At 35.8% G+C, this 12,387-nt stretch overlaps 1 protein-coding gene across 3 annotated transcripts in view; it reads left to right on the top strand.

Annotated features, from left to right (window-relative positions):
* LOC118202573 (bile acid-sensitive ion channel-like) overlaps positions 1-12,387 on the top strand; it is an 80,668-nt gene that overhangs the window by 31,082 nt on the left and 37,199 nt on the right. For all 3 annotated transcript variants that reach the window (XR_015041708.1, XM_085818870.1, XM_085818871.1), the window contains exon 5: positions 7,748-7,890. Coding sequence is in view for 2 of the 3 variants with exons in the window: in XM_085818870.1 (XP_085674996.1) it covers positions 7,748-7,890 (143 nt within the window). In the remaining variant the exon portion in view is untranslated. The remainder of the gene's footprint in view (positions 1-7,747; positions 7,891-12,387) is intronic.

Raw genomic sequence — 12,387 nt, 5'->3', positions numbered from 1 at the left:
GCCGGGCTTCTACTGTGGATAATCACGTTTAATTCCTTATTACAAATCAAATGTCCTACCCATAAAAGAGTGATAGCATATGCAGATGATGCGACATTGCTTGTCTCTGGCCGCACAAGAGAAGAACTCGAATGAAATGGTACTGAAACCTGCTTCATATTTTCAGATAAATGCAGTAGACTTAAATTGATCATTTCTGCACAGAAAGTCAACGGCAGTAGTTATCCCACGACCAAGAACCAATCCAACGCGACGGCCATGTATAAAATTGATAGACGAAATCTAAAGATCTCAAAAACCATAAAGTATCTCGGAGTTACATGGGATCCGGGTCTTACATGGCTGCTCCACCTACAAGACATCAGAGTCAAGACAGCAAATATAGCTAAGAAAGCCAGACAATTCCAGGGAAGCAACTGGGGGCAAAACTCTCACATCCAGAAACTACTATATCTAACCGTAGCGGAGAGAATTGTTCTTTACGCATCGGCTATATGGGCGCAACCAATGAGCAGTCGCAAGATCAAACTCCTGACAACAATACAACACCCATTTGCTCTAAACATAAGCAGGGCATATAGGACAGCGGCATTAAGTGCAATAACGGTCCTGGCGGGACTAACACCCCTGCACATAAAGGCCAGCATAGAAGCTGCATATGAGCGCCTAATTAGGCTAAAACAAGATGCCAACTTTGCTGGCACCGCCTTCCATACAATACAATATGAATTACCAGGGAGTGTGAAGTATGCGCACCCGGCAAATAAAAGTAAAGGCATCTATGTTGTGACAGCACAACACCCAACGCCTCTCAGAGAAACTCCACATGTGAACTCTAGATTCTACACCGATGGATCAAAGCATGACAATGGAGTGGGATGTGCCTTCGTTCACTTCAAAAATGACCGAAAGGAAAGCAAAGGCCATCTCGCTACTCACAACAGCATTTTCCAGGCAGAGGCTGTGGCAATGGCAGCTGCAATCCAGTATGCTCTTAACATTAATCTAGCAGTAACCGAAATTCACACAGGCAGCATGTCAGTGCTACAGGCAATCTTGAATCATCACCATACCTCACCCACAATTATAGCAATGCAACAGCTCCTGCGTAACAATCTGAAAACACGGATCAAACTATTCTGGGTGAAAGGGCATGATGGCATAGAGGGTAACGAGATGGCCGACCAGTTAATAAACGAGGCTCCAGGGAGTTGCTACCACTAGATAGGGGAGGGCGCGGGACATATGCCTGTTTACCTCTGTTAAACATCAGGTGTCCTCGTCCTCCGTCACCTGTCACCTGCCTTTGTGGGCTATTTTGGAGGGAAATCTGGGTAAGCGCATCCACTGCCATCGTAGTTTACTGAGTCTTGCCAACATTTTACAGGAAGAATGGTACAAGATTCCCTAACAAACCACACCCTATGGTTCATAAAAAATCAGAATTTATTTTAAATTATTACAGGAGGAACCTCCCCAGTGAAATTCTGTCTATGAAAAATGCCTTAATAAGATCAATCTACGAGACTGTTGTGATTTCTCGAATTATGTATGGCCTAGCCGCATGGGGTTGTCGGGCGGAGGAACTGTTTAGACTTCGTATGAAACTGGACACAATGCAGAGAGCTTGGTTACTAATGCTTACGAGATGTTTCAGAATGACCTCTACTTAGGTTGCTTGTATCCTAGCCGGTGTGCCCCCTCTCTCCAAACTATCTGTTTTTTATTATGATAAATTTCGTTTAAGAACAGGAAATATTGATTTTAAATTATAGGAAGATTCTAGTGTAACACGGTGTGCTTTTGAAAAATTTGATTCACCCTGCTGCAAGAATTTTTATTCCGTATTATTTGGATGCTCCAAAAATAGGAGAAATTGATATTTATACAGACGGTTCAGGTCTGGGAGACGCCATTGCTTTCGCATATGCTATGTATTATTTGGATGCTCCAAAAATAGGAGAAATTGATATTTATACAGACGGGTCAGGTCTGGGAGACGCCATTGCTTTCGCATATGCTATGTATTATTACGGAACAAAGATTGAAAATAATAAATTTAAACTCAATATTTATAACTCAGTTTATCAAGCGGAAGCTATGGCTATCTTTTATTCACTGAAATGTATGTAGTGGGGGAGTTGAAGATGCTAAATAACAATTCCAACGTGTTTTCCACACCACAGAACATTTAATATAGACAAACAGAGAAAGGTATAGATTAGATTAATCACAAGTGTCGTTTGATACAAACAGGATTCTGTATAGCTTTTACCAGTCTTATCACATAACCGATTAGTGCCTACTCACACTTCTTGATGTATTATACAGTCAATTTACCACCTTCGCGTGGAAAACTACAGTTCCTTATTCTTCACTTTCACGTGTAGACAGGCATCTCACCACCTTAGCGTGGGATAGCAGAAGAAGGTCTTTCTGTCTATGTCATACTCATCTTTCACCTCGCTCTCGCTGCTGGCGCATCGGTAAGGCCCTCTGGTGATTGTGTCGCCCTTACAGATACTACAGCTCGTCCGTCCTGAAACTTTTTCTTCCTAGAAAACACGGATCAGCAACACTGGAACATCAAGTCAGCACCTGAAAATAAATTTTTAAAAAAAAGGGAAAATAAAATAAAAAGAAAGAAGTGTGGAAGAACCACACATATTGTTAGATAGTAGAAGTCCACGGCTTCATGAGATCAGCTGCTGTAGTGGTACATCCAGGACCTTCATGGTGTCCCACTTTTTCCACCTGGTAACGATCTTTGCCTTTCCTCGTATATATGATATGAACCGACGAACTTTGGGAATATGTTTTTCTATTCTCTTCTTGAATTTTTAGAACGTTTTTCCTTGCTTCCTTCCTCTCTCATATATTCTCGATCTTTCATCATAATATTTTTTTCTTCTTCTTCGAGAGTTTCCATAATCTTTAAGTTTTCTCGATTTCTCATTTTAACACCAGTGAGAAGCTCAAATGGAGAACTCTTTGTGCTTTTGCTCTTAGTACTGTTTAAGATCCTTTGTACATCTCCAAATTATTTGTACCACTTGGTTGGATCATCTATGGATAATTTGGATAGAACTGAAATCAGAGTGAGATGAATGCTTTCCACTTGTCCATTTCCTCTAGGAACGCCTGTATTTGTAAAATGTGCTGGATCTTCTCTTGACTACAGTAATCTTCAAAGTCTTTAGAGGTAAACGCCGTACCTTTGTCACTTATAATTCTCAAAGGATTACCGAAAGTTGATTGTTGCAGTTTCAGCTTTTGTAATGCCTCTTGAGCTGATATAGACTTCACTGGATACAGCCATACGAACTTTGTGAATGCATCAACCACGGTTAAGATGTGATTGTAGTTCTTATTTGTCGAAGGTAAAAGTCCTATAAAATCGATATGAAAAAAGCTCAAAGGGATACTATCTTTTAGTATCGGATTCAGCAACCCTTCGCCCTTACCTCGTTTTCTGTTGCACAAAATACATTCTACACAATTTGAAATAACTTGTTCAATTCGTTTTCTAAGGTTAGGAATATAAAAGTCGATTTTCGGCAGATCTTCCGTTTTAGACACTGCGAAATGTCCCTTGTTGTGGATACTACGTATGATTTCTAGTTCTAATGCTTCGGGTACCACAAGTAATTCACGACCACTGTCGAACTTGTATAATACTCCATTTTTCACTAGGAAATCTTTCTTTAGTCCTTGCTCGACTAAGGATTTTAGCAACTGGAGACGCTCATCACTTTTTTGCGCAGCTGTAATTTTGGCTGTAATTTCTCCCTGAGAACAAGTAACCATCATAACAGCGTTTCTACTTAATGAATCCACATGCTTCATTTGTTGCCCAGATCTGTGAACAATTTCATAGGCAAATTCTTCTAGAAGTAGCGCCCATCTCGCCACTCAAGGGGTTCTTAAACATAGTCTTCTGGAAAGCATCGCAATCCGTAATTATCCTGACCTTAGATCCTAAAAGGTAATTCCTAAATTTCTTTAGAGCTTCTACTATAGCTAAAACTTCAAGCTCATAACTAGATAGCTTCTCTTGTTGGAGACTAGTTTTTTTACTCATGAAGTAAATGGGGTGTAACTGTCCATCATCTGACTTTTGTAGGAATACAGCGCCGAAACCATGACTGGTCGCGTCTGTATGCAATTCTAATGGTGCTCCTTGTTTAAAAATATGAAGAACCGGACTTGTGGGTAAAAGTTCTTCCAATTTATTAAATGCATATTTTTGCTCAGGCCCAAATTTGAATTCTGCTCCGTTACGAAGAAGATCACTTAGTGGTTTCGCTGTTTTTGAATAGTTGGCAATGAATTTCCTAAAATACCCAGTAAGACCCAAGAAACTTTGAATCTGCTTAAGGTTTTTGGGTTCCGGGAAATTTTGAACAGCCCTGTTTTTTTTCAGTAGAGGGACGAATTGTGCCATCCTCAATAACATACCCGAGAAAATCTATTTTTCTTTTCAAAAATTGGCATTTCTTAAAATTAATCTCCAAACCATATTTTTTGGCTACTTCTAAAACGCGTTTCTTCTATCGATAATGATAGTGATTTAAAACTTTCTAGCTCAATCTACTCGATAATGATTGTGATTTTAAACTTTCTAGCTCAATCTACTTCTCAATTTGAGCTAATTTAAGACGTTCCATCTCTAACAGATAGTGTTCATTACTTGTTTTAGGCGTCCGATCCTCTGCGATCGATTTGACGACGCCACGGACAAATTCAACGTTCGTTTTGAAAACATCAGAATTTTCGATAATTTTTCTAATGTCAGCGTTTTTAGTATTTTCTGGAACATTCTGTCCTTCCGCAATTACTATTAAATCACTTTTCTTTAAATTATTTAAGAAACTCATTTTAAAAACTAAATAAAAGTATCACTATCTTCAAGAAGGAAATAAAGCAAAGTTTTCACAGTACCTTCTCTGAAGTATCCAAGTATGAAGTATTCAAATATCAAGTATCCAAATATCCAAATATCCTGGACAGGCCCTCAGATTTTCTGTAGTGGGGGAGTTGAAGATGCTAAATAATAATTCCAACGTGTTCTCCACACCACAGAACACTTAATAAAGACAAACAGAAGAAGGTATAGATTAGATTAATCACAAGTGTCGTTTGATACAAACAGGATTCTGTATAGCTTTTACCAGTCTTATCACAAAACCGATTAGTGCCTACTCACACTTGTTGATGTATTATGCAGTCAATTTATCTCCTTCGCATGGAAAACTACAGTTCCTTATTCTACACCTTCACGTGTAGACAGGCATCTCACCACCTTAGCGTGGGATAGCAGAAGAAGGTCTCTCTGTCTATGTCATACTCATCTTTCACCTCGCTCTCGCTGCTGGCGCATCGGTGAGGCCCTCTTGGTGGTTGTGTCGCCCTTACAGATACTACATGTATTAAGAAGACTCTTAAAGGGAAATATGATATACATATTTTTTCTGACAGTCTGACAGTTCTTCAAGCTCTCTCACGACCTGATCAGCACAACTCTTTAATGGCAGATATTTAGAGAATTATATAAATACTTGAGAGAAGATCAAACTATTGTGTTTAATTGGGTGAAGGCACACGTTGGGCATTTTGGAAATGAGAGGGAGGTCGCACTGCCCGAGAAGTCAATTACCGATGTTAATAATGTTAGTGCTCGTGATATTGATGTACAGAGATCAACAAGAAAAGCTGTGATTATTATGACAACTTATATTTATGATAAATGGAGGAAGGAGTGGGAAAGGTCTGATCGAAATAAAGGTTATATGAAATTTATTAAGCTTAAAAAAGGTTTAGGTTATTCAGACATTGACGTTAACCAAACCATTACAGATCATCGCCGTTTTCCTTTCTATTTTAGAAGGTTTAAATTACAAGAGTCTGACCTCTGTGATATCTGTAAAGAACCGGGCACTGCGGAGCATTATGTGGAAACATGTAAATAATTTACTGATATCAGGAACGAGTTTAAGAAAAATGATGTTTTTAATATATATGATATTTTAAATGATTTTAAAACATTGAAAAATTTTGTCAGGAAAATGATGGAGAAGATTAATCATGATAAGCTTGCAGTAGGGATTTTAATTTTAATTTTGTTTTTTAGTTATGTTCTTTATGTCTGTTTGTTGAAGCTGTTGTTTCTAGCTTGCTCTGGCGCAGCCCGCAAAAAAGCCACAGGGCGACGTAAAGTCTGCCAGGAGGGTCGGGCTGCGTCCCTCATATCATATCATATAATGTCACTATATTAATTCAAATAAATTCGTCTTTACTTTAAAAATAATAAATAAAGTCATATTTCAGTAGTGAAATAATTTTCTAACATGTGATTTGCATTGATTTCGGAATATGATTTTTTAAAGAATATAAAATGCATAACTTAATAACTTACTTTATAGATTAGTTTCATTCTTAAATATTTTGCTATAATATTTATAAAAAAAATTTTAAGTATTAATTATTTTAACAAAATTTTAAACAATTATTTAGCACGTATTTTTAGTACTAATTAAATTTAATAAACCAAAAAGTATTTTTATTAAATTTACATTTAATTAGATGAATCTGCCCTAGATTAATATATTTAGATGAGATAAAGTTATGAAACATTGCAAAGTAAATCTAATGCGTACTTCAGATTCTTGAAAGAGCAGATTTATTCTCTTTTCATTCTAAAAGTAATGTTGATGACCGAAAAAAAAAAAATGCTAAAACTACCACGTCTAAAAACGGATATATGATGACGTTTCAGCGACATTGGCAAATTACCAAGATGCAATGGCAAATATTTTGCGTCTTCGCACCGTTGCAAAGACATCGTAAAGGTTACCACGACCACTTTGCAGCCTCTCGGACCAGTTTGCAACGTCGTGTGCTACTTGGGTTCGGAAAGTGTTCGCAACACATCCGTAACGTTGCCTGCCTTTGCCATTTGTACGCCGTACATTAAATATATGTTTGCTTTCTCAACATTCATTAAGTCAATCATCATTGGCCACAACATAGTTAATAATGATGTGTTTCAAGACATGTATAGTGTTGACACGCGGAGATCCACCTACTGCGTTTCGCTGTAAAATAAATCATTTCTCGACGTTGAGAAACATTTACTATTGATGGACGTAGTTTGAAGCAAATATTATTGTAAACATTGCTGTAAAGAAGCACTTATCAACGATGCTGCTAGAATAAGCAATTTATCTTTTTTTTTTTTTTCATGTTTTATGACTTTGCCTCATTGCGTCGCTTGCTTGTTGCGTAATGTTTCTATACAAAATTTATTTGCTGTAGTACGCTTTACAAAATTTTAAAATTTGCTCAATGAGATTTGAAACACTCTGTATCAACCCATTAATCATTATATCTATAACCAGAAAAATACTTCTTATTTCAACTGCGATATTCTTCAATTTCAGATCCTTTTCGTTTACATATTTCAGTTCTTTTTTTCTATGCGTGAGTTAATGTTTCTTGCTAATTTACACTTTTACGATACAAATTCATGGTAAGTTTGGAACAGTAAGAGCTTTAATCTAAGAAGTTTGATTAAAATATTATTAATTCATTTTATTTTCAATTAAACATAATAAATTAAATATTATTAAATAGAAATATTTTAAATTAAACATAATGAATTTTATAAAAGTTTTAACATAATTTTTTGTAAGATTTACATATGATGTTTCATTGTTTTCTCGCATAATCTTTAAAAACTGAATTTCAGTGTTGATGTAATTTCACACCATGTAACAGGACCATTTCTGAGATCAAAGCGACTTCTTTCTGGTAGCCGTTCGGGATGTTACAGTATTTACTCTATGGTTGACAATTCACGTGAGCCAATCCAAATTCGTGCTAGAGAGATGTGTACGTATAATTATTACTTTTGTATGAAATACTTTGCATTAGATTAGTTAATGTTATTGTACTAAGTGTTAATGCTATTATTATTAGCTCATGTTATTGTATGTATTGCTATTTTGTGCAATGTATTAGTTAATGTTATTGTACTAAATGCTCCGTCTATTTTCCCCTGCTCCTTTACCAAGTATGAAAGGAATTTAAGCAATTCAAGAAAAAATCAGTAGTCTTAGAAAAAATCAATAGGCAATATAAATCTCTTTCGTGACTGAGACATAGCTGTCTAATCTTACATGTTTCTGAGGTGCTGAATACCAAAATTGCTATGAAAATGCTGTACTGCTTCTTATTTGAAACAGCGAAATAGAACAATGTGATGAGTAAAAGGAAACGGTATTTGTTAAGCTGTAAATTGCAATTAAAGCTCTAATTAAATGCAAACTTTGATTAATTTATATACAAATAAATTTTTGTAATAATTTTAATATTTTTTCACATGTATATATGTATATAATGGTATGTGTGTAAGGTAAAAAAAGGGAAAGAAATTATAATTTAAATCAGCAGTAGCCCCTTAATGCTTAATTTGGTATTTCCTTTCTGAATTCTAAAAATAGTAATCTCTTCCTGCACTTAGTCATTTCAAGACTAATCCATGGCATATGACTCTTACATATCACTGGTGAAGAACCAAAATTCAGACAGACAATAATAGCTTTATAACAGTATTAATTGTCCAATCAAAATATATTGAGGCCCAAAACTAACTCAGGCTGAACTTGCACTTGCTTTCTACCCTTCGGCCTAACTGGATCGCTGCTTGCTGCTCTCTTCTTACAACAAAGCTCTCAGAAATGTAAATTTTTTTAAACAAGCACAAGTAATGTACCAAGTTGTTTGTGACCGCAACATGTTTACTAAAATGAAAATTAAAATTAAATCTGCCCCGGCTGCCAGTTTCCTATTAAATATGTATCAAGATTCTACGCAATCAAAATTCTGGCTCTTCACTACGGATTCAACATTTTACGTTCTACTACAAGAATGTTGTAATCTTTTTCATTGCATATTGTTACGCATTTTGTATGTAGATAGATGCTTTTAAAAGAATTATAATTAAAAATGTTGTATTTTTCGTGTAATATATATAGCACGAGGCAAATTTTAAGATAAATCTGTGCCGGTAAAGTAAAAATACAAGGGCATGTGCATTTAACATAGAGTAAATGGGAATCTCGGTAATTTGTATTGAAATTGAATAAATGTAATTAATCACTGAGTTAGCTGTAACCGTAATTCCACCCTCGTATTGCATTCCAGAAATATCTCGCGACCGTTTGAAAAATAATAAAAGGCCGGAGAGAGAGCGTCTCGGTTCAGTTCATATATCCAGATGATGTACGATTGAAAATGTCATGAGTTCATAAAATTAGCGACTGTTGAACGTGTAACACAGGGATGTCAAACTCATAGGTACAATTGGGCCAAACAAACAAGGCTTAACTTTAGGCGGGCCGCAAAAAAAAAAATCAATATTCATAGAAACGTAGATTTATCTCGAATAATACAATAATAAACATATATATATATATTTATATAGAAAGGAATAAGAAAAATTTAATGTTTACATCCTGATACTTGACATCTCTTCTCTGCTATTATCTTTCCTATTTCGGGAGAAATTTTGTTTGCAGTGATAACTTTCAACGCTGACCCAAGGTGAGCATCATTAATACGGTTTCTAATAGGAGACTTATTACCTTTCATGACTGAAAATAACTGCTCGCACCGATAAGTGCTACCAAACATGGAAAGAATTTCATATGCAAATTTTCGAGTATTTTCAAACCTGGCTGGTAAATATTTGTAAAATTCAGGCACGCCCACTTCAATGAATTTTGCTTTCAAATTTGAGTTGCTTTGAATCTCGATCACCTCCATTTGCATATGGCTGGGTACTGAGTCAATACTTATTGAGAAAATCGAAGAAAACAAAAAAATTGTCTTCGAGGGAACTAAAATCATTAAACCTCGTTTCAAATTCAGTTGTTAAATTTGCAAGTTTTTCTGCATAATTTTGATACGAACAAGTATCATCTAAACTTGATTTGTTCATGCTGCACGTCGGGAAGTGCGTCAAATCTTCATTTTTAAGTTGTTTTTCCCAAAGAACTAGTTGGCATTTGAATGCTTTTATTATGTCAAACATGTTCCTAATGATATGATCTTTTCCTTGTAACGATAAATTTAAATCGGTTAAGTGTTTGGTTATATCAACCAAGAAAGATAAATCTTGTATCCATATTGGATCGTAAAACAAACTTACGTCTTGATTTTTCGTTTTTAAACACTTACATATTTCTTCTTTCAAATCCCAGAATTGTTTGAGAATCTTGGAGCAAGATAACCAACGTACCTCGGTATAGTAGGACAAACCCGAATATTCACTATCTAACTCACTTTAGAAAGCAATGAATTGACGCTGATTTAAACCTCGAGATCTTATAAAATTTATAACTTTTTTTATATATGACAAAACATTCTCCATATTTATTACTTTTGTGCATAGAACTTCTTGATGTATAATACAATGCATATGATGAATGTTTGAACCTGGAATTTCACTAAGTTTTTTTCTTAGTAATGCTACGAAGCCCTTGTTTTTTCCGGTCATTGATGGAGCGCCATCTGTAGCTACAGAATTCAATTTTGCCAAAGGTAGATTGTATTTCTGCAGAAGTCCAAAAACACAAGTAAATATATCTTCTCCTGTGGTAGTACCAGGCATCGGTATTAGTTCCAGTAATTCCTCAAAAATGTTAAAATTCTTGTCACAATAACGAAGAAACACTGCTAATTGAGCTTTGCCACTAATGTGTCCGTGCTCTCGTCACAGGCAATGGAGAAACTTTCGAAACTAGATGATTTTGCTTTGATCTGATCACTTAAATTCGCGGCTAAATCAGTAAATCTTTCCGCAACTGTATTTCGAGACAATGAAATTGATTGAAAAGCCTTCACATTTCCAGGACAAACAATTTCTCCAGCTTTCATTAGGCATTCCTTGATGAAATCACCGTCAGTAAAAGGCTTCTAATGTTTAGCTATCAACTCGGACAAGACGTAGCTTGCATGTACCGCCGCTTCACTTTCTTGCAATACTTTACAAAACATGGACTGTTGCTTTTTCACTCCTAACTTGAGCTCTTTCAACTTTTCTTCTCTAATTAATCCTTCGTAATTGTCATATTTCGATTTGTGTTGTTCGTAATGACGTTTAATATTATATAACTTTGGTACATTAATAGTATTATTACATATCAATCACATTAATTTATCTTTTATTCCACATAGAATATTAAGGTATTAAATGCACGCGCTGTTCTATTTTTAACCTTCCAACGCAGCTGTCTTTTCAAAAACCGTCTGTGTTGCTAAGGACACATGAAGCAAATCTAATTACAATTCTAAATAAAAAAAAACTAAATAAATAACTATGAAATCCGTAACAATATGAATTAAGTAATAATTAATAATAAAGCAAAGTGCATGCACATGCATGCACCAATATATCGTACAAAACTATGATTGGAAAACTGAGACCATGAGTTCGGCCACATTCGGCTATCGGGGGATGCGTACAAGTTCTGAGTGCACGTGTCCCCCAAAAGCCGAAGGTAGCTGAACGCAAGCTACTCACACGCATTTGTAATTTAAGTAGTGTGTGTGTCAGCTCGCTGTGAGTAATCTAACAACACTGAATAAATTATCGTTAATTACTTAGCAGTAAACATTTAATTTTTTTCTTCGTCGATATGTTATTTTATTATTATATATTATTATTTGCCGATATATTGGCCGGGGCGCAAAAATATTTGTTGTGGGCCTCATGCGGCCCGCGGGCCACGAGTTTGGCATGCTTGGTGTAACACGTATCTCTGTTAGCTCTAGAATGCATTCTGATTGCAAATAGGTTATATTGCGTTTCTTTCTGGAATCATAAAAAAGTCCTTATTTAGGACACCTGACTCGATTGACGATGATTATAGCGACTGTCCGGGCACGGAATACTCGACCAGATCTCAGCCTAAGCCAATTCGAATGGAATTCCTGAAAGACTCTTAAATGACTCTACAAGATCTTTGCAAAACGTTAAAGGGAAAAAGGCCTAAAATGATACCGGAATCTGAAAAGAGAAAAGACCCTGATCCTGAAATTAAGACTAATCATGACCTGCCCAGGAAATTATCCAAGATTACTGATTCACCTAAAGCAAAAGAACTTCTTCTGATCATAAATGTCCTCGGAACCGATAGAGTGCTTAAACGTATCAATGGAAGTGATACCTATACGACGCTTACTGCAATACAGCTCTAAACGAGGGAAGATAACCTTCACATGAAAAAAACCTGACGCTGAATGGAAGTATCCGAAAAATCCAGTGAAATCTCCAGAAAAACCAAGATCGATGGATCTGACTAACGAAAACCCTTTCAAACTCTG

Source organism: Stegodyphus dumicola, chromosome 6 (genome assembly GCF_044657685.1).
Source record: "Stegodyphus dumicola isolate Sdum_Otavi_A_Nest chromosome 6, ASM4465768v1".
In the NCBI taxonomy this organism is placed as follows: domain Eukaryota; kingdom Metazoa; phylum Arthropoda; class Arachnida; order Araneae; family Eresidae; genus Stegodyphus; species Stegodyphus dumicola.
This window is presented reverse-complemented; position numbering and strand designations above follow the sequence as displayed.